At 45.8% G+C, this 23,835-nt stretch overlaps 1 protein-coding gene across 4 annotated transcripts in view; it reads left to right on the forward strand.

The window, feature by feature from the left end:
- The window catches only part of LOC116428749 (protein groucho), a 128,774-nt gene that overhangs the window by 40,134 nt on the left and 64,805 nt on the right, over window positions 1–23,835 (forward strand). For 2 of the 4 annotated variants that reach the window (XM_076371278.1, XM_076371277.1), the window contains 2 exons: window positions 2,410–2,473; window positions 14,842–14,886. In XM_076371278.1, coding sequence (XP_076227393.1) covers window positions 2,410–2,473; window positions 14,842–14,886 — 109 coding nt within the window. The remainder of the gene's footprint in view (window positions 1–2,409; window positions 2,474–14,841; window positions 14,887–23,835) is intronic. The other 2 variants (XM_076371279.1, XM_076371280.1) reach the window with 2 other exon arrangements.

The following is a 23,835-nucleotide window of genomic DNA, read 5'->3' on the forward strand; positions in this document are numbered from 1 at the left end:
AAACTAATTTAAAACTAATTTAAAACTAAAATCCCAAGTCAACTGCCACTCCTACGGAATCAAGAATATACTTTCGAACATTCCTTACGCAACTACACCATCAAGAAACTCATGTTCAACACGAAGTTATTCTTCCAGTGCTTGTAACCAGTTGCTAAAACGAATCGTCGGCGGGCAGTCCTCAAAATCCACGTGTTCGCGATACCGACACGACACGAGGTTCGTTAATGCATCGTGCGGCATTCCGCTTTCCATTCGCGACAGGAGAGAGTTGCGTCGCGAATGCTAGAATCCAAAACCAGCAAACTAGCGCGAGGAGGAGGAAAAAAAGCGGATAGAAACATAATTCTTGCGTAATTGGCGTTGCAACGCGGGAAAAGCCGGGAAGAATTATCTAGATGTCGAGGCCGTTTCTGTTCGTTCGTAAAACACTGGGCACACGGGGCGGACGTGCGTGCAAAAACGTGGTGGCCCGTTTTGCATACGGCGCGCTGCGTGGGGCACTCGACTATTACGAGCACATATTTATTAGAGGCGCGGCGATGCAATTTCGTCGGGACGCAGCGCGCCGAGTCTATTCCGCTGTCACGCCGGTAAACAAAAATATGACACGGTCCTGGGTGTCGTTAAAAAATTACTGCCATCGTAAAAGGGGGGTCGTACACGCGCGTTCCGCAGGCGAATCATTGCGCCGCTCGGATCGATGAGGAATTAATTTTCCATTTTACGCTCTATTACTTTGAGTGGGCGCGATAATAACTCAGTCGCGATAAAGATCGATCACACCTCACCTGCCGCGGGGAAAAACGTGACGTCGTTTGATTGCCGGCCCGTGATTGTCCATTTTCGACGGTGTTCCTGACGGTTTCGATGCTGCCGCGCGTCGTGTTTGCGAAAAGGCATAATCGAGCAAGGGAGTGCCTTGCAAACAATTTAAATTGACGGTGGAACGTTCGATTGCTTACTGCGAGGAAACAGTTTCAACCATTTATCTCGGATAGGAAGGTGGAAGTGGATAGAATTCGGATTATGAGGTTTATTAGTATTTCTTCTTATTTAATAGTTTGTAAAAATTGCGAAAAAAGTTCTGATTATTTCAGGTATTTAAATAAATATTAGAGCATTTCGTCTGACTCTTTGATTGGATATCTTAGTCGTAAAAATCAGGACATTAAAAAAGAAGTAACGAAGATTTCACACGATCCTGCTGTTACGCAATGTACAGGCTGTGTCAGCTCGCAACAGATTTTCACTTGAAAAGGAAGTCTCTAATGGGAACGAGCGTTTTAACTCCTGTAACGCAATAATTACCGAGACTAACCAGCGACCATTTACCGGAGCCCCACTGTATTTTCCTTGCATTAAGTAACCTTCACCGGATCACGGCCGGTCTCGAGGCCGCTCATCATAATTCTTAATGAACGCGGTTCATCGACGTATCGATATTTCCGTTTAATCGAACGAAATGGATTCGTTTCTGCGATATTACGGGACTGCGTCGTTTCCGATAGTTTTGATACGCCGTTTAATGCCGCGCCATAACACGTGTATACGCGTGCAACGATCTGACAGAGCGACAGACAGATGGACAGGTAGAAAATGGAAGGGCTAACACACATACACGATTTTCAAGTACGCTGGTCGGACGTGTAACAACTATTATCGATGTTTGTTGCGGCTGCACTAATTGTGTATTTTTAATGGCTCGGCCGTGAACCACCTCCTCTCTTTCTCACTCTCTCGCCACTGCAGCCTCGATCCATGCCGCGACTGAAGCGGAAAATCGGTCTCGCGAGAGAGGAAAAAAGAGCACCGGAAAAGAGTTAAACGTCCATAGATCGCAGGCGTTAACGATGCAATGAGCCGGTTTCACACGCGATCACGTTCCTTACTCGTCACGGATCCTGATGCACACCGAGTGTCCCGATTCGCATCGATGAACCGATTAACATGCCCCTACTGTCCCGTACTACTCGACCGTTATTATTCCGGTAGACATTACTAACTGATGCCTGAATTACCCGATTAAACGACGCGCAATTTTTACCGGCTAACCGGTTTGATTATTACTAAAGATGGAGAGAAATGGAGAAATGCGGCAGACTTTAATGTCGGATGTGTCTTGAAAATGTAGTTAGCCATTATAGTGTAGAATAAATGTAAGATGGGGTTAAAGCATTGATTTTATAGAAACTTGCAAATTGAAACAATATTATCCTCATATTATTGAATTTTTAATACTATCTTATAATAGAATTTATTAAAGTTTAAAGACGACTTGTACTGAAAGGGTTGTTTTGACTGTCTCTTATATTCAGGACTAATCGTACATTAACCGTACACTTTTCAAAATCGATTACTTTGTAATATTTAACGTATACATGGATTTTTCTGATTGTTTTTCTGCAGTATAAAGTTGGAGCTGGAGAAACTTGCTCAGGAGAAGACGGAGATGCAACGTCACTATGTCATGGTGAGTAAAAGACAAATAAGAACTAAATAAATTTCAAAAAATATATCTTTAATTACTGCTATCATAAACTATTTTACCTTTTCTTTGCCTTCGAAAGATTTTTTAATTAAACAAGCACTTATCTTCTGACCAATTGATTAAAATGGAAACGTTGTAACAACTCGAATCAGACACGCGAAGAAAAAGTATCGTAGATCGAGACAGAACCGAATTTGTGCTACAATATTGTAGCAGCTGCAAGAATCCCCTTTTACGAACCAGTTAGAAAGGTATTGAGAAAAAATGAACGCCTTGATAAACCGCATTTCTTGAAACCTGATCTCCCAGTGATTCGTACGATGAAAGCTTGCTAGTAATTGATTGTTTTTATTGGTCGAAGAAGTTTCCCGTCTTAATTGGTCATTAAAAAATATGTTCTTGTGCGGTTGTTCTGGAAACATGGCTCAAGTGAAGAAAATAGTGGGAACTTGTCCTTGTTTTTGCTTAGAAACACTTCGTTGTGTTCGATGTTTCATTTCAAATGCTTCCAATGCTTATTCAATTGCATACGTAAATATGAAAAGAGGTACTTATGGACTATTAAATTCCTAATAAAAATTGCGCGCACAAAGCAATGTTAATGTATACAGCTCACCAGACCTATTTATCACTTTGTGTTTCCGCCACGTCTCCTTTATTTTCAGACTTCACTTTCCGAACTCCGTACTTTAGATTCTACACTTATTAATATTGAGATCTACAAAATTAATCATTATCAATACCTCAGTCAGTTCTCTAACAACAATCCACAAGCATGCCATTCAACGTAAAACCGAAAAGAAAAAAGAAAACAATCTTAAATCCTTTCACTGACCCAAATTCTTTCGTCAAGAATCTGCTGAACTTATTGTTATAAAAAGTACGATACGTTCCTCAAATAACTCTTCGTTCAAATACAGTAGCCGCGTTAATTTCAAATCCGTTGATCGCCGCCTCAAAGCGCGTGAATATTTAAACGATCAAAGAAATAACGCATAGATCTAGAAGTAAAAAGCGTCGCGCAAGAATCGGCTCGATCTAAAGGACGATCATCTAACGAGGCCCGGAGATCAGCTTCAGAACAGGCCATCGTCATTCAGTCGACCCGCCGAGCGGGTTCTTCGCGCGTATTTCTTCGTGGCCGCGCTACCATCTCCTTTTCAGTCAGTTCGCGGTGCTATACACCGCAGTCAGGTGTATGCACGCGAGAGAGGCCGCGTGTATGCATGTATACACGGCTGGCAGCGATGCTGCGGCTTACTTTCGCCCGTAGATCTTCATTATTGCGGCGCAACGTCACCGGTATATGCGTCTTCATTAGCAAGAGATACAACGCCGCGCGCGCGCTCGCGCTGGTATATACGGATTCGAATCACATTCGACTCCCATGGAGAAGGTCGCGGGTCGTCGACGAGGCGGTGTGAAAAGACGTCTTTGAATTTACACGGCACGCATCCACGCCGCGCGGCTGGCGGACCCATTTTGTCCCGGTGTCGATTAAATGAACCGTGTTATCGCGCGCGATCATGACGCCTCTCTAGCTGCGTGTGGGCGTGCGCGTCTATGGAAGCTTCTCTCTCGTTGGGATCTAGGCGGTGTTTAATGTCAACCCGTTAGAGTTCACCGGTAACGGTCTAGACAGTTGATAATGTTTTCAGTTTGTAGCTTCTGCATTATAAACTTGATTTGTCGCTGAAGAATGAAAGAGTCGTTAAGTTTAACATATTGTGCATGTGGAAATTTGTGAGAGAAGAGGTATTGCGAAAGCAATCTTCATGCGAGCAAGTAATGTGTTGAGTGTTATGGAAGTTTTTTTAGGTTGTTCGTATGAATTTTTGTTTTAGAAATATGAAGAGACGTGGAAGTTTTCACGGAACGGGAAGCCATAGTTGTTATTGTGATATTTTGAATTTTAATCAGGATGGCTGGCTTATTAATATAACTGTAAATTATTTGTTGGCATATTCTGCATCTAAATTTTCTTTTGAGAGGATTGTCCACGCGCGGTCGCAGAAATGATTTGTTTAATTCTTGTTGTTTAAAATTTAAGAACTACCGTGTAGCCGGTCAATACTTTACCAACGGGCTGACAAAACAGTCTCCAAGCATTTATGACTTCGCATAAACTCATAGGCCTATTCACACCGAAGTCATAAACCGAAAGTAACGTCTTTTTAACGATGCCAGGGTTCTTTGACCGTGTTGGTACCCGGAGAAAATTTCAAAGGTCCGTCGAAACTTATAAAAAAGAAGTCTGCATAGTTCCCTTTATTAGTTGATTAATTGCTTTGCGTCACAATGATTGTACAGGACATCTAGTAAACATTTAGTAAATTTTCGAAGATTCAATTGGTACTACATTACAATTATTATACTAATTTCACTTTACGTCAAAATGCAATTCATAAAAAATTTGAACCGTCGCACAGAAATGAAAAATAAGAAGTACATCTTCAAGAGATCTAAACCTATTTAGTCAGAATTTCTTAATAGACCGTTCCTTTCAGTAATAATCTCAAAAATACAATAACACACGATTCTCTTCTTTCCGAAAGTTCGATTTTTAACATGAATTTCCAATGCAAAAAGCCAACATCAGTTTGAACATCACATTCAGTTTTCGCACGAGTGTCTTCAAGCGACGCTGTCTCCGCGCGATAAAAATTTTAAAAGCGCGGAGTCCGATATCGCGATTTACGTTCGCGCGGCATTTTTCAGGCACTTTTATCTCCACGCGATTTGCATTGTAACGGCATCCGTGCACGCAGCCCGGTCAGGGAAAAGGATCAAGATCATCGTTCGTGGTGCTATGAAATGAAAAGAGGGCAAACAGTAGGCATCGGCCGGGTCGTTAGAGTTTATTGTCTTTCGGTCGCGTTGCGGTTATCGTCGACGCACGGTAATTTATAGGCCACGGTCCGTGGCCGCGTTCGATGCAAATGACTTCATACAAAATGCACGGCGGGCTGCTTGCGTGGACGTGGCACTTCCGCCGATTCACGCACTACGAAGATTAATCGACCGATCGCGATGCCCGTGTACGTACGCGCGTACGGACGCTCGAGCGTTGCCTGTCCGTCGACCAATTGATCGATCTTCTTCCGAGACGACCCTTTTCTTTTTTATTTTCTCTCTCCCCCCGTGATTCCTCGCACGATCCGCGCGCGGTTCGTTTCGAGCGTTGCATTTCAATTCGTAACCGGCACGCATCCGCTGACCGCGCGTCGTCTACCGCGTATCGTCCATCTGTTGTTTTCTATGAAGCCAGGAGCCACCGTTTGAAAAAAATAGTTTTTCCACCCCGTTCAAGCCGGCGGTTATTTCGTTTGTCACTCGCGGTGCGTCGATGAATCCCGAGAAAAATACACGTCGATCGGTCGAGGGTCGACGCGCTGGAAACTGAATTCGAATCGACGTTCGAAGCGTGAGTACGAAACTGGTCATTTGTTATTACCAGGCCCATGTCATATTACATCGTTTTGTCACTCATGATTAATCATCGACCAAACAAGAATTTATTGTATTGGTTCCGATCCGCGTCGCAGCAACAGGTACACTTGTCGAACATACGCATCCGTCCCGATGTTGTATCGAGTTACTCGTAAACGCGCTCCTAATGAATCGGTTTGCGCGTGCGCGTGAGCCAGTAATTGGAATGATTTGGCTAAAATCGAGAGAGCCGTGTCATTAACTAGACGCCGAACGTATATTTCGCCGCGGAGAAACAGATTGTTTCCTTTTGCGGCTTCAAGTTTTCATGCGGCGTTAAAGAGTATAGGATACGCCGAACGTTATAAACAACGCTTTAATTTTACGATTACTTACCCGCAAGGGAAACAGTTTATAGTAATTATACACGCTTCGTTTGTCAACGTGCGGTTTTAGAAATATTTATCGCGCGGGACGTGATAATTTGTTGAGACAAAACATTTTCAAGAAGTTTCAACTCGGCGGATGGAATTTCCTCTGATTTTTACATCCCAAGTTTTAATTACTAATATATTGAACAGAAAAGAATCGTTATCGAAATTTAAAAATAACGTCTGTAGCATTTTGACAGGGGGATAATCATTTTCACAGCTATTCTCGAGTTTTTCAAATATTCAGTAGAATACAGCACAGTTGAAAAAAATCCGTGTATCAACTTAAAAATAACGTGCTAACTTTAGTTTCGAAAGAACACATAAATTCAACGGATGGCTACTTGAAATAAACGACGCACGGTCACTGCGGGGACGTAACTAACAACGCGTTTAAATCCCGTCAAATTTTACTGCGGCTTCAAATGCCGCTAAAGAAAATCCGGCATTATATATGCAAGGGCCTAATAGCGAGTTTGCTTCTCACTAACCTTGAGCGACCACTTGAATCGAAATGGGGCTTTAGTAGAGGAGCATTACCGTACTTCTTCTGGATGTTCCTACAGAATGTATCCTTAATTAACTCCGGAATCGAATCGATACTCGTTAGGCGGCGTTGCAGGGGGACTGGAGAAAAAGGAAAAGGCGAAGAGCAAGAGAGAAAAAAAATAAACGCAGACACTTTTAACGCAAATATCTTGCTTAATTCTCCGCTCTGGCTGTCCCGTTGTTCTCGTTTTGTCACGGAATTACCTTCGTTTTCCACTCGCCGCGGCTCGCGGCAGCTTTAAAACGTTTTCGTGTTCGCGCACCGCGAGCAACTGGTCGGGCTGGCGTATTTTATATTCCGCGAGTACATAAACCGAGGGATTCCTGATTTTTCCGCGCGGAAAAGCCGTACGTCCGGCACGTTTTCCAGCCGTTTCGACCGACCGGTCCGTCGAACCCGATTCCACCTCCCTCCCCCTGCCCGCTGCACGGATATGTTTCCGATACGGAGCAAAACGCTGTGCTTTCTGCGGTGGTGCTTGCAAGGAGGATGCTCGTGCGGCGTCGTTATACGACGATATTGCCTGGCCACGGGGCATTACGCTTTTATGGCTCTTTCATGTAATTGTCGAGCTCGTGAACTTTTACGAGCGAGAACCGCGCGGAAGAGATCGCCTTGAAGCGCGTCGTCCGGTGCAGTTTCTGCCGCGCGGTGCATTGACTCTTGATGCTTCTGACTGGGTGCAGTCGTGAGGGACCGTTTCGGTTTTTATTCATCGATACGATGTCGCGCTCAGAAGTTACGCGTCCGCTTTTTCTCTTTCTCAGAAGTGCTGGACGTGCGGCCTTTTTTTCGATCTCTCGAGCTCTGTTTATCAGGTTCAAGAGCTTAGATTTTAGTTGATTTTTAATTTAATAACACTCGAAAAATTATTTATTTGTTACTATTTCTTTACATTGTTCTTGTGACACTGAACGGAAATTACTCGGATTATGAAGTTTTTAAAAAATGATTGCTAGTTGCGTGTAACTAGTTCTAAGCACGATCATGTGAATCGTATATTGTGTCTGTTTGCTTTTCGTTTTGCGCCGAGGAAATTATCCGCGTTAAAGCGGTGGCTACAAGAAATGGTATAACTGATCATTTCGATTTTAATTGTTCTAATTGCAGTAATGATGAGAAGTTTTCTATTTCCTCGGCAGGATGTTCCTCTCGTCTCACGTGTTTTATTACTTTTGAGGAAGTTACAAGGCAATTGTTCACGATTAAAACTTGTCTTACTTTCTGTTTTTATAATTTCTACTTTTATGGCGCAAATCGTTACTTTTCTAGATTGATTTATGAAAACTGGGATTTGGCAGTGGCGTGCTAAGCGTAAAAAGACTATTTTTATTATCCTCCATAGGATTCCAAGTAGAAGCCAATACTGAAACCAATACCACAAACCCAATGAAACACTTCCCTTCGTATCATGAGCTGCAGTAACAATTACACTAATTGGATATTGCAACCAATATATCGATCACAGTATACGTTAAACTATTGTATATCGTATAACAGCGGCGATATTATTCTCGGAAATCCTAACAAAATTTTTCCATGCTATTTTTTTCGCGGAACATCCAGGGCGGAATGGCGAAACGTACAATCTCCCGTACGATTGTCTATGAGTTTCATATTAACGTGATCTTTGGACTAGATAAAAGACGGCCCATAGCGCTGTCTCAAATTTTACGTTCGCGGTTATACCCGCGAAAAAGCTTGGCGCGGAGTTACGAGGTTTGATGGTCACCGGAGAGTACCCCATTAAATTCCAACGGTCCCAGGGTTTTATGTGTCCGAGGCGTCGTCGGAGGGATTACCGCGAAAATTCCGCGGCAGGATACGGCGATGAGTTAATAGAATCGTGCGCCGTGAACGACCACAGTTCGGGTCGTTAACACCGCTAACGCCGTGTCCAGCGTCTAGTGCCACGAATTTATGCAATCGTTGTAACACGCGAGCGTGCACTTTCCGGCCTGAAATTGGCCCGTTCGTGTTCATCTTGCGTTCAGAATCCAGGAGCAATTCGCTTTGATGGGGTTGGCTCGGGATTCCTTGCAGCTCGCGAAGATTATTAGCTAATTGTCAGAGAATAGGAAATAAAGAGTTATTATTTCTCATAATCGTGTAGTCATTATACTCTACTCCCTCTCCGTACTCGCGCAACGTGTAATGAAACGAATGAAAATTTCCGCGGAATGGTTTTTTTCTTGGAAAACTGTAGAACGCCTCCTCGTTGGTTTAATTTCATATATCCTTGCTTTGTCGTTTTTGCACAGACCTAAAAGATATTCACTTGTTTCCGTGATTAAGGGCTCCCACATTCTTTCACCCTTCTTATCTACGATATCCTTTTGCTACGCTAGTTTCAGTCGCAAAGAAAATTCTGTTGTAATATATTTTACTGATTCACTGCAATCCCCTGCCCAGCGAACGTTATGATAATATCGAAACCCGCTAACCCAAGTAATTTTCATTATTCGACAATTTGAAGGGAAAGCTGCCAGAGGCTTAGGGACAGGCACGGGGTCTAGTTTGGAGTGTTGTTCTTGATTAAATCAAGGAGAGACAAAATCGAGGGCAAAATTTGCAAGTTGTACACTGCTAGTAGGCCCCTTTAGCGTAAGGGAGTGTTCGCAACAGGGACCGTTCCATCCGCAGGAAGATAAAAAGGGGGATAAGGGCTCGTGAAAGGGACGAGACGGTCGAGAGAGCGAGGGTCCATTAGTCTTGCGTATCTCGTCACGCTGAAGATAGTGATCGCGATCGATATCGGTCGTTTATTCGAGAATGAAAGCGTCGACTCGGTCCCGGGTCCAAAGGGATTGCGACTCGAGGGTCGTCGATGGGATTCCGTGCTATTCTCGGTTCGATTCACAATTTTTTAAGCAAAGGATTTCTCGCGGACGAATTGCACGGATTTATACTTCAAATGAATCACGCGCGCTACCAGCAGCACGAGATCGTCTGAATTATTGCTGCCTTCATGGCAGTAATATTTTGCTAGATCGGCATTACATTTTTTGTGATCTATCTGCACTCTGAATCCAGTTCACAAAAATCGAATTTAATTCTAGAACTACCGAGCGTTTAATACGACTGATATGTTTCCCTATAAACATTGTAACAATAGATTATTTTTAGTTTCTTCAGACATTCAATATAGTGATCAAGTGAAATTATTTATTTTCAACATCATTTCGAATATTTACTGCCTTCAAGATATCAATACTTGAGAAACAGAAAAACCGAAACCAGTCACTTTGACTAGTACGGTAGTTTTAGTAGTAATGAAATCTCAAATCCATCTAAAATTATGGACATATCATCTATTCGCGATAATTGCATCCAAACAATTTTTTCTCTAACGAACTGCTCTTCCCAACTCCTGTCTCGATAAATGACATTGACGCCACAGAATCGATCGTTCCATTATCGAAGTCACTTTCATCCCCTTATTAATTACTCCATTGTATTTCTTTCCCTCGCAGGGGGTCGATCAACGTCAGACTCTCTGTATTTATCATCGACGGCGTTCCGAACATCCTCGAGAGCATAAATTTCTAACGGTGATCCGGCTGGCGGAATTTCGATCACCGGGCGCTCGCGCGCGGACACCGCACAGGAGCTGTATAAAATCCTGACGCGGACGTAAAGCTCGGTTCAATTTGAAAATGCAAACGAGAGGGAAATAGGGAGCTCTAGATTCGGCGAGTTTAACGGTTGAACGACGTTTATTGCCGCCGCGGCTTTATCATCGTCCCGTCCGAATCGAGTTGGTGGCCGTGGTGGGGTCTGTTCGCGACACGCTCGTATTAAACGTGTCGACCGCGGGTAACGTTTCCAGCCTCACGATAATTAAGATCCTGACCTCCACTCCGCAAGGGTCCCCGGGGCGAAGTCTATTAATTAAAGGCTAATTACTTCGTCGAGCCACGAGACGAGAGAGACAGACGATCCGTGCGCCACGCCACGCCACGCCAGGCCACGCCGGGCTGGGCCAACCATACCGCCGGTTAGTTCCTTGTCCCGCTTCTTCTTCTCGACCATCCTCCTTTTTCCCTTTCCTTTCATCTTTTCTCTTTTTCTCTTCGATTTTTTTCTCCTTTTCTTCTCCTCGTGATGTCTTGCCGGTTGAAATCCCGCCGGATAACATCGTTCATGCGACAATACTCAGGAACTTGCTTTTGCCCCGAGACTCGTCTCTTTTTATAGTTTCCTTTTGCGGTCGATGCAAATGCGTCCCCACCCTCTTCTTCCTCCTTATCCCGGTTTTATTCACTCCGTGCGGCGTCCCGGTCGGCGGTACGCAACGTCGATTTTTGGTAACATTAAGACAAACAGCTTAGTGCAGTGACCGCTCGTAACTGTTTACAATACAGGAGTTTTATTAGTGGCCAACTGCGTGCCCGTTAAAAGCCGTGTACCGAGCCGGGAACGCGTGTTTTATTTGCATGTAATAAATAGACTCGGAGGATTTTATGCGTTCGCAGCATAATTGTGGAAAAAAACTGGCGCAACGTGAATTTCAACGATTATCACGAGCCTCGCGAGCCTCTCACGAAACAGAAAGTTGCGCATAGTAATTAAACGACTTCGTTAAAAATTGGCTTGATTTCAATGTTCCTTGCGTCTCTCGTGTTTCTACGTACCCCGTCGCGTTTTATTCGTGCGATGTTGAACGGTCCGAACAAGGTGGAAACCTTTTCAAGCAAGAAACTGATACACCATGAGGTACTGTTGCGTTATAAATAGAATTCGTCGCGGAAGTCGAGCCGAAAAAACGAGTGAGAGTTTAAGATACGGGAAATTCGAAGCACGAAACGCGCCGGACACAAGCGATATTGTATTTACTAGGCGCGTTTCTATTTATATCTTTGGATCTGATGGCCTCGTAATTTTCCACGATGCGCAACCGTCTCGCTGGGGGGATTATTTTTTCGTTACACCGTAAACAAAGCATTAAACTTCGAATTTGTCAGTCCGAGCGCACTTGCCTGACGTACCGGCCGCCGCGACATTATTACTCAATATCAGCCTCTGAGTTTTACGTTCCTCGGCAATGAGAAGGCGAACGAAACAGGGGGGGGGGGGGGGGGATGTCACTGCTTCTGCAGCGGCCGCATTGATATATTAAAACACAGCTTTACGATCGACGAGCAATAAAGACCGTTTTCACGACGGTCGTTGTTTCTGTACGAGGAATAATGTGGCAACTACTCCGTGTCCCGGACGCTCGTTAAAATCGTGGAGGTATCATTTTTTCGCGACGTCGAGTCCATCACGAGCGCGCATTTTTTCCTAGTCTCGTGTCGCTGCCTCTCGTTCCAAGTTCGCGGAGTCGTTATCGTTGCATTCTTTCCCCCTTTTTCTTTTCCTTCGTTCAACGTCCCCGAACGAACTCCGAACACAACGACTTTTTCCTTTCTTTTTTCCCTTTCTTCGTTTTTTTCCTTGTTTTTTCATGTCGTGTCCACCGTGTACACGTACCAATGACGCTCTTCCGCCGGTCGAAAGTCTTGCCGGGACCGTCGCGATGACTCACGAGAGTACCACTCGTAAAGATGAGTCATAATCGAGGGGTTGAGAAGCCGTGCACGCGGCTCGGGTTCGTGAAACCGTAGGATCCGATGGTTTTCCACTTAACGCTCACGGTGGTATGCTTGTTATCGATAACGGGGTTCGTTACTGCTTATTAAAATTTTTATCACGTTCGAGCACCTCCGGTTCGTAATTGGTATCGATCATCAGATCGGTCTTTGAGTATTTACGTCTAATCTTTCAAGTGTTTTAGTTCAGAAATTAGGTGCATCGATTGGTGGTGAGGATTGGAAATTTGTGGAGTACGCGTGCACTGAATGTAGATGGCATAATAAATAGGGAACTGTATTATATGGAAGAATAAATAATTAAATTACTTAAATATGGGCCTTGGAAAGGATGTTTTCAAAATGGTTGAGTAAGAATTTGGAAAGCATTCCCGGGAGACTTCAAAGACTGACATATTCAAATCACCGGAGGCATCTTTTGCTACTTACAACCGCAGTCTTTCAGAGTAGCATATAGGCAGCTTTGCGGCAGCTAGGTCTTTTCATTCTGCGGTCCTGAAGGTTCTGAACTGTTTCATGTGACGAATATTTCAAAGGGATGACGGGAGGTTGGTCTCTGCAGTATAAAATCTCTACAGTCCAATGATTCCGAATACTGAGACGATTCCTACATGTTTTTCAATCTGAACGTTTCCAGGTTTCAGAGCCAATAAAGAATCTATGGAAGGATCAAACATTTCGACTCTTAGGTGATACTAATGTCACTGAAGTGGTGTTATGAAAATGATAAAATGAATTTCCAACGCAAAATCTTAATAGTATTATGTATTTGCATTAAATATCAAATGTCTAATATATCTGACCAATCTTCAAGAATTTTTTACATATAATAAATAATTCCACCGGTAAAACTTTCCAACTTCAACTTTTTTTCCTTCCGAAAAATTCATAGATAAATTACCAATAGAAATTCCTCAAGAAAGTAAGACAATCAAATATTTCTTCTTCAAAATTTTGATCAGCCACCCTCGACTTCTTTTCAATTTGTACGTGTATACCTCTACATTAAGGGACGGTTGAGAACCCCTGTCCGGTAGGTGAATTAGTTAAACCATACTCAGGACGGGATCTTGTACACACGATGTAGAAACGATGTTACGAGAAACCGGTCTTGGACGTCCGCGGTACACGCACAATTCACACAAACGCGTACCCGCACACTCTCGCTCCCTCCTCCCTCCTTCACGATCCTTCCTTGGTCGGTCCGCAGGGGTAGACCCGATGCCTCTTCGTTTTTCTCATTTTCTTCGGACGTTTATCCTCCTTTCACAGTGGGGAAGAGAGAGAAAGAAAGAAAGAGAGATCCTCGCATTACGGCTCAATTTGGCCCGGTTTTCGTAATCTCATTCGATCGATGTAATCTCGGCTCTCCCGACAGCCGTGTACAGACCCTAAAGATCCTAAAGACCCTCTTTGGTGGGTTCTTTTCGGACGTTATTACGAATTCGAGCCAGCATCTCGGTTTAGGTAACTCGATAATTCGATTAGCCCTTGGGAGTCTTTCTGCTTGGCTTAACCGACTACGCGGTATATAGTGTCCGTACCCTTTTATCTCCTCCCGTCCGTTCAGCCGAATTCCGGTCGTTGGTTTCCTTCATGAGTTTTGGAGCGATCGTTCGGTCGTGCGATCGTGTTCGGCGCGGCACAAGCTGACGGCGCGTATTACTTATATAATGGCTGGGCGTTAATGCTGCCCCGTGTTTGATTATCTACGGAGAATCGATCGACCGGTGATCGGCGAGAGCGCGCGCGACTCCCGGGGCGACTCGGGACCGGTCAGGTGCAATCGAGCCGCGCGTTGCATAATAAGTTGCACCTGAGTATATTCGAGTAAGTTTATCCGGTCCCTCATTCGCCTCCCGCCGTCGCCCGAGGGTCGTTGCCGGCGCAATTTATTTATCCTCCCTGTCTCGACACAAATTCGGTTTATCTCGATCGTACCGATCACCGACGTTCTTTGCGGACCGTGTAAGTGACACCGACGCGGCGAGATCGATGTCCTCGGTAAATTCAATTAAAGCCGACCGACTTGGCGCAGCGACGAAATGAAAAAAGAAACGGTCCAAAAGGGAACCGGGAAAGGAAAGAAAGAAAAGGAAAGGGAACTCGACCACATCGCTGCGTGGCCATTTTCTTTCCGTCGCTCGACTCCGCCGAACGCTGCTCGAATCGGGTACACGTAGCTCACGTACACCACGAGACAACGCCGGTTTTTACCCGACGCGTGTATTGCGCAAGCATCGCGTTAACGTTTATAACCGCAGCACGCTTCTTTATATTTCCGCCGGTTTATATCTCTCACGTCTAATATATCGTTCCTCTTTTTTTCTCTCTGTTTCATGGCTGCAGTATTACGAGATGTCCTACGGGCTGAACGTGGAAATGCATAAACAGGTAAGCCCTCGTTGTTAATTTGAATTTCAAATGAATATCATCGAAGCGCGGCGATAGAAGCCGCTTGCTTGCTTGCTTGCCTGTCTGCCTGCCTGCCTGCCTGCCTGCCTGCCTGCCTGCCTGCCTGCCTGCCTGCCTGCCTGCCTGCCTGCCTGCCTGCCTGCCTGCCTGCCTGCTTGCTTGCTTGCTTGCTTGCTTGCTTGCTTGCTTGCTTGCTTGCTTGCTCGGCTCGTATGAATACGACCTGCGTGTGTTTGCGTGTCTGCGCATATGTGTCTGAATGTATGCGGCCTATGTGCACGCACGTGCAACGGTAGCACGAGCACACACCGGTATGGCAATTACTTCGTTGACTTAACGCGCGATAGCATGGCGTGTCCGGTGAAATTTATGTTTTCATTCATGACGCGACTGCGCGCGAGCAATATCCGTGCGCCGACTTACTAATCGCACTGGCGCGACGCGTCGCGTCGCGGCCACCGGGTTTCTCGCGCGACCCTTAATTCGAAATTAAAAGGACCCGACTCCACAGGTTTAGGCAGACGATCCCTGGGGGTGAGCTCGGCTATTGAATAAATATGTAAACAAGGTAATAACATGCAAATTCTGCGGGACCCCGGGCTACCGGCCGACTTCTTTCGTCGACTTTCGAACGAAGAAAAAGTCCAAGGACCGAGCACCGTTTTATTGCGAATTATTGGGCGTATATCACGTCCCTCGGTGTTCACCGTGGGACGCCGTGATCTATTGGACGATCCGCTTCTAGAATCGCAAAGGGTCCCGAGCGAGGAATTCTAGGAGAGGGCAAAGGGTCCTGAGTTATTAGATACCGGTGGCCAAGCATTTTTCAGACAGTTACGGGAATACGTTTTTGACCTCGGGATATGTTTGCAGTGGTTAAAAGTAAACGTTTCAAGTAAAGACTGCATTCATTGGCAAGGAATGAACCGTGAAATATTGTTGGCAATGATTAATAGTTGAATAAAAGATAAAAGTAATTCAGTTGTGCAATGATCGAAGTTTTTAGTCGGTTACTTTTTTAGGATCTCTGTCTCAACGCAGCGTCCAAGAGTTAAATAAATGAAAAGTAAATTGAATTCCTTTATTGTTGGAAGAGTCGGATGGACAAAATTGAAAAAACCGTGGTTTGAAAGTGGAAGCATGTAAGTTGAAAGTTATCTCGCTAGATGGAGTTCGAAACTTGATATTTAAAAGTCGAGATGGAGGATAATCCTTACATCAAGTTATTATTGTTTTAATCAAAGATAGATGAATTTTAATCAACCTTCACATCAGCAGAACCCTTACCAATTACCATTATATTATATTCACTCCACGTCACTCATGTCTTCAATTCTATCGCATCGAAAGATTATACGTGACACGTCGTTTAACTCCTTGCCATATGATTTTTTTCACGACTGCACTCGATAGAATTGTTTTATTGCTGCTAATTCGCTAGAAGACGGAAAGTAATTTATACTTATTCTATGTATGTTTACTTTGGAAAATTACCATTGATAATAAAACAATAATATTTAATTTGTATTCAAATGGATTAGATGATATTATTATTTGTTAAAATCTGTTTGAAATCTTCATCACGAGTTTCATAGGGCAAGGGATTAATTGGATCATCAAATTATCAAGAGCTCTACCTAATATGAAAACCGATGGACTAATCGAAATTGGAATTTGAAACGTTCGAGTCGATTGCTCCGATCCCTGACCTCGCGCTTCGACGCGCTGCATTCTGCAGGGTTTTGTCGCGAGAGCCGAAAGAAAAATGGCGCGATGCGGCGCCTGTGTCTTCCCGGCAATGCTTTTCCTCTTAATGGTCCGGACGATCCGTTTGCCGTGTAAACAGGCAGAAATAGAATCTGAAGGGCCGCGTTGATACCATGGAATAACCGAAGAGAACTTCGGAAAGGAAGAGCTACACGATGTTCACAAAGCGGCAGAATTTCTGCTGGAAAACGCCCGCCGATATTAATAAAGACAAAGATCCGCGGGCGAATTTCCATCCCAAAGATCCTGCGGGACGTGTTTTTTCTCTCCCCGCGGACGCATCCATATTCATCACGGCGATCGACCGATTTGAATTTCTCGTTTTCTCGTGGAGCGCGCGGCCGTGATCGCCATTGTAAATACCGATTTTTCCCTTCTTTCACGTCCCCCTTACTCCTTCTTCCCGACGCACGGACGTACGGTCGATGAAAAGGAGGAGGAGGAAGAGGGGAAAGTGCGAGAGAGAAAAACTGTAGGTATAATTTGTTGGCAGCGAGACAGGACCAAAAGCGGAACGAAGGCTCAGGCCAGAAGAGAAACGTCGTATTTCATTTCGCGCTCGGTTTTACAACATTCCGGACATTAATGTCGTCAATTACCGTGCACGTCTTCGTCCGTTTTTATCGGGTCGATTCATTTACGATGAGGTTGGATGACGAGGGGAGGGGGGAACAGAAAGGCAGGATGGGAAGAGGGGGGCAAGGGAGGGCAACGCCGATCATGAAAATTTATCGACCTGGCGGAGACGGACGCGAAACCGTCGCGGAACGCTTTATATCTTGCGCCGTCGTCGATCTTTTAACAGAAACTTTCTTATCCCTTCTCCCTCGGTTCTTGCCGCCGCTCCGGGAATAGACAGTTCTCCCGTCAGATATGGCAAATAAAACGAAAAAGAGATCTGACACGACGAGAATCTATCTGGTACAAGCCCATCCCCGGAATCTCGAACGCGAATTCTCACGACCGACAGGATAAATAGCCCACTTTTTCCTTCCTCCTCTCGATCTCATCCGACCCATTTCTCTTCGACCCTCTTTCTCCTCTCCCCCTCCTCATACCTCCTACCCCCTTTCTATTTTCTGTTCTTTCGTCCACCTTTACGATCATTCTCTCCTTACTTCTTCACCACTCACCGGGTAAGCCGGGTTCGAACGTCGACGTGCCGGGAATAATGCTAGCGTTTATTGAATATTTTCCAGCCTGCCCCGTTATTTCCTCCTCCCCCTTCTTCACCCTCTTTTTCTATCCTGCTTGAACGCGCGCGCGTCCCGTTCCGGCCGGATGCACCCCTCAAATCGTAAATCGGGCTTCGTGTGTCGGCGCGCCCGGGGAGAGACCATCTTCCGTCCGTGGTTCGGTGCCTCGCGAAAGGAGACGGTGGTGGAAGGAACAGAAGGGGGAACGATTCATAAATTAGCCGACGGGCCGAGCGCATCGAAAATGGAAGGAGCCCGGAGTTTTGCGCCGGGGTACACGCGGACACGCGGCCCCCGGGGAAAGACAGGAGGCGCGGCCGGTCTCCTTTTTCCTCTCTTCCTTCTTTTTCTCCGGAGAGTTCTTTTTCTTCTGCTCCTCTCCCGGTCCGCTCGCGTTACACGTTCAATAAATTCCGGGGAGATTTACGTGGGGCCCGCGTGCGCGTTATTTCAGCGTAGGGAGAACGGAACCGGAGATCATCGTCGCAGAAAGTATTATACTGCGTGTTGCTCGCGAGAAGAGAATGATACTGGGGCAAAGGGGTTGTTATGTGTTTTGTTTATGGTTTCGATTGGTCATGTGTAACCGTACTGATGAATAGCGAATTAGTATTGAAGACGGGGCAAGGAAAGATGAACATTGAACGGTTGGACCAGTATTCCTTTCAGAGTTCGGTCGAGTAGAAGAGATCGGGGTTAAAAGTTTCCATTTCTAAAAAGAAGACGTAATAACGTTATGTTCTTCATAGTTCGCATCACGCGAATTTTTCACGTTATTCTACCATTCATATTAGTAGCATTTGCGGCAGCTATTAGCATGGATCTACATATTTTCTATGTTTTTTTTTTAAATCGAAACCTTTAGCTTCGATCTCGGCTACGTCCCTGGCGGGAATTCTAACGAAAGGAATGCAGATCTAACCATTTAGTTTTCATGTATTTTCATTCTGTTTTCGATATTGATGTGCTATCTGCCAGTACGGTTATGTGTAACTAATCCAAATTTGATGCAAAACACACAGCGAGAAATTTCTCTTCCCAACATTCTCGTCAGAGATGTATAATAGACATAGGAGTATCATGAATCCCTGTCGCGCTTTCATTGATCGAGAACGGTGTCTTATCGCACGAGGCACGCCGCGTCCGCTGGATTTCCAATCGCTTTCTCGTAGATTTTTGATCGGCCGTTTATCATCCGGACTGCGGATTTTATGCATTAACGGCGTATGCAAATGCAAGCCGCTCAATAAAACGGAATAATTCCGGTCGCGATCGATGCGCGCTTTTGTTTCGTTTTACGTTCGATAAATCCTTCGGGCTGCGCGTCGGGGAAACGAGATAACTCGGCGTTTGTTTCGGATTATATTTTGCCACAATTTTTTGTTTTCATGTTTATTATCTGTGGAATATTGCATTTAATTGTATTAGGACATTTATGATAGTCTGTAAAGCTAATTGGGAACGGAAGTGTCATTGAAGTAAGTCACACCGACCGCATTTGCTTTCCAAGCTGTATATTGACTAACAGGATAATCACAAAAATTAGAAATCGATTTGTTTAGAAAAGATAATTATTACTTGAACTTTTTAATTTAAAATTTTTATACTTTCGAATTTTAAGTTTTGCATTTTGTTATTCACCCAGAATAAAAGTTCTTTGCATTGCTACTATTAATCAGATTTTATTTCATCAAAGTAGAGGGTTGAAATGTTGTACCTAATTTCTTATAAAGTAAAACATCGAACTTTCCTTCGCAAGTTTAATTTTCTCTCAAAATCTCTTTCGTTGCTCCATCGAATCACTTTTCTTTGTCTTAAAGTTTTCAATTACACAAACCCTTCCGCGAGCGCTAGCAACAGTGCTTCGCGGAAGCTTCACATAGGAACGCGGCGATTGTAGGCGTTTGAAACGTGTTCCGAGCGCGTTCCACCCGGTCGATTCAGGCGCGTCTGCCACGGCGATCTACCCTCCGTTTTAACGAGCGCGTATCCGTTGGTGCGCGCATCGATGCGAGACCAGTGATTCGAGACGACAATTATCGTGCAGGTATAACAGGAAAACGTAACAGGTCGGCTGCGGTTTGATGGATGATGATGATGACGGTAATTGTCGGGAATTACCCGACGTTAATTACATCCAAGCGAAATCGAGCGCGTTTACACCGCCATTCGCAGACACTTACCAGACTGACCGACCGACCGACCGCGTTAATACACGCCCGATAAATTCGATTCGAAATGTCCGCGCGTTTCCCGTCCCCGATATTTTGCCTGTCCCTTCTCGTCCTCCCCCTTCCGTTCCGCGTCATTCGATCTGTTACTCATCTCGCAGTCCACCCTCGTCGCCTCGTTTTCGCTGCCAATTTTTCCACCCTCTCATCCTCGTCCTCCTCGTTGTTGTTGTTGGTTTTCTCTATATGTTTTTTTCCTCCGTTTTTTTTTATTTCCGTGACGACCGGCAACACGCCGGTTCGTCATAAACGCGCCCACGATTAATCGCCCCGTCGAGTATCCCCGTGGGGTTGGGCACGGGGCTCGGTGGGGGGCCGGCTGGCGGCTGGCACCGCTTTTATAAACGCGATCAGGCACGAAATTGTGCCGCGGAAATACGATCGTGTAAACAGCTTCTGACACGTCCGCTATCGAAATTTTACAATGGACATCGGGACGCGCGAGACTCGTAACTCGATCGTGCGATTTCGTATCGGATGTCGCGCCCGCTCCTCTGTTTCGCCCTCCCGAATGCGCCATTCCATCGGGAATTTTGTTCGTTTCGATAACGGTTTTTATTATTTATGGGAAGAAAATATTGGATACCGTTAATACGTTCGTAGAAATGTGTCTTAGTTCCTGTTGCAGTATAAAGCTATACTTGCCGTTCTATTTTTCGCATCCTCGTGCTCGATAGTTTTCCATCATTCATTCCTTTAATGGCAATAAAACAGTGATGAGATTACTGATTAGCCATAACTACCGTAAAACACAAATAACTTATGCATTGTTCAATTTCAGTTCGTGATTGTGCACTGCCTTTTATGCGCACTCAAGGATGGCACAACGTCTTCGTTCCTTTCGCGACTGCATCGTTCGAGCAGAAAGAATCATGGTTTATTTCGCGTATAACCTGGGACTCGTAAAATTTCGGGATGATTAATTTTTTCGTCGTCCACCGATAAACGTTCCGTTTTACGAGGTGTTAAACCTGGTCATCGATTTCAACACCGAACGTCCGTCTTGCGCGCCAATAATCTCACGAGAATAATAATCCCCCGCGGAATAGTTAATATAATACACGGTCGCTATTGTTCTACGACCGGCCGTTTTTATTCACAGCCAGCGAGCCGTATAGTAAATGTTTTCGGGCATTACTCTCGATTTTGCTAAAGCTATTACCGGCGATTCCGCAGCTGCAATACGTGTCGAGCAGTCGGAAAATTCACGCATGAAAAGTACCGGCGGCCACCGAGAGTGATTCGATTTCGTTGTTTTGCGCTCGACTCGTTGCCGCCCAGCCCACCCTCTGCCCCATCCCTGTTACCCGAGGCTCGCGCCGTGTTCTACCCCGGTATAGTCTGCTCATTATTCATTTATCGGTTTAACGAGTACATCCGCGAAAAAGCGTTGCAAAATACCCGGGGCCGGTCGGTCGATACCCGGCGCGCATCCACCCTCCAGTATTTCCTCTACTAATTTCCATCCTGTTTCGATTGCTCGCCCGCGTCACACGCTGCGATTCCTCGTATCGCGATTTTTCACAATTTAATACACCCGCCCATCGACCCCCGTGGGGCTGAGCGGCGCGCGTGCCCCCGCCCCTCGAACGATGAAAATTCGTTTCGTTGATTAAATCGTAATCCATCTGATAATAATATTTCACGTTCGAATTACGAAAGAATGCGCGTCCGCGACGGTAATTCCTCGTGAGCGTGGGGGCTAAAAAATACAAAGAGCCGCGCCCGCGTGGGTGTCGTCCTTTCCTCGCGGCGGAAAAAGAAATAAAAGTGGGGGAAGAGAGAGCAAAAAAATAGAGGAACAAGGTACGAACGGTCGTGGAATCTCGTCAGGTGCTTCATGAATAACCTCTCAAAACCGTCCAGCGACGCGATTTCTTTCTCTCCGTCTCTCGCTCGCCTGGCCCGTCCTCCCGCGAGGGTAACCTAATACACGGTGGCGCGCACCGGTCCACCTCCCGCGCCTCCTCCTCTTCTTTCTCTTTCCGCGCACGTCCGTCTGCGTTGGCCATCGCTTTTTCCACTTTTTATTGTGTCTGCAGCGCCACTGGTTTGGTCGCCTGGGCCGCGCGCGCGGAGGCGGAGAACTAGATGGAGGTTCGGGGAGCGAAAAAGACAGAGTCAGAGACGCGCACACGGCGGAGCGGGAAGAGAACGAAGCGAAGGTGGAGAGAGAGAAAGGAAAAATGGGGGTTGTGGTCGGGTTGGAGGCGGGCGGCGAGGGGAACGAATGATACGCCAGGGAAAACGTGGTGCACGTCGGCGGGGACGTCGGACGGGGATGGTGAATCGGCGATGAGAGGAGGGTGGGAATGAGGGAGGAACCAGCAGAGGGGTTGGTCGGCGGAAAAACGAAGAGCAAAATTCGCTATCGGAAAAATCGAGCTCTACGTGCTACCACCGTCGACCTCTCCGCACGCACACACGTGTCGCCCCTCGTTGTACCCTCCTACCCTGCCACTAGTCCTCCGTCTTCCCTCCTCGTTCCCCTCCTTCGTCTAATCGTCAACCGGTCCCTCCGCCCCTTCCTCCTCCCTCTCGACGCCGCCCTCGATCCGAAGGCTGCATCCGTGTAACTTCGATCCCATGTATCTTCCTTCTCCGTTCGTCGTGTCCGGGGGGACACGGTGTCCCGTGCATGCAGAGGGAAGTGTGCGTCGTGCGGCTTGGCAAGCGGAGAACGAGTCGCAATATGTGCACGATAAAATATACACAGAAATGTCTACCCGCCGCGCGCGTACCGTACGTCTACATCCTTTTTCTCCTCGCACGGCTCCACCAACCCCCGTGCTCGCGCGCACCTTCGCCCTTGATCTCTCCTCGTACGTATCCGGAGAGTATTATGGCATACCTATACGGTTGCCTTCCACCAATACCGACCTCTCTCTACTCTTTCAACACAAGGATTCGCGATACCGATGAGGTTCCGTGTACCCAATACACGTCCTGCGTGCTCGCGATCTCTCAACACGATAAGTCCTTTCAACTGGCACCGGCGACGATTCCTTTTCTCTCTCCCCGAGTCGCGTCGTCGTCTCGTGATCTTCTTCCTTTTACCGGTTACTCGTGGCTGTACCCTGCACCTCCATTCTTTCCCCCTTTTGCCTCCCGCCGATAGGAAGGATGTTACTCGGAGACGACGCGACCGAGGAGGAAGGTTTTATTCGGAGCAACTTAGGTTTGCTTGGCTGGAAATACCGCACGAATTGAGCCGACCCTCTTCCTCCGGGATGCTCTTCCCCCACCCTTCGCCTCCTCCCTCGCTTGCCATCCTTGAATAGGATGCCATCATCAATTCTGTTTTTCAGTCGAACGAAAGGAGGATTCCTTCTTCCGCGGATCAGCGCGACGACTTTTACCCCGGATGTATTACGGATTTTCTGTACTTATTCCTGGGCGTTTATCGGATGCCCGGTAATCAGATCGAATGTCCCTGCGTATCGATGGTAAGACGTGCCGGATGTTGCCTATAGGACGAGCAAATTTTAAAGAAATCCATCGCGCGCCAATTTTCTACGATTGATTCACTGGATCTTGTTATCGGGGATCACCGCATTTACCTGTGACCGGGGATTGAAAACAGTTATGATATCAGTTTTGGTTCTTGAAACAGTTATGAAGAATCGAAATAAGTCGTAATTGTTTCAGTCGGAACCAATGCATAATAGTTTCGAACAATTATTTTCGAAAGCTTTTCAATACCTGCGTGACTGAGGATGTATTAACTATATATG

This window comes from Nomia melanderi, chromosome 10, assembly GCF_051020985.1.
Source record: "Nomia melanderi isolate GNS246 chromosome 10, iyNomMela1, whole genome shotgun sequence".
Lineage (NCBI taxonomy): Eukaryota > Metazoa > Arthropoda > Insecta > Hymenoptera > Halictidae > Nomia > Nomia melanderi.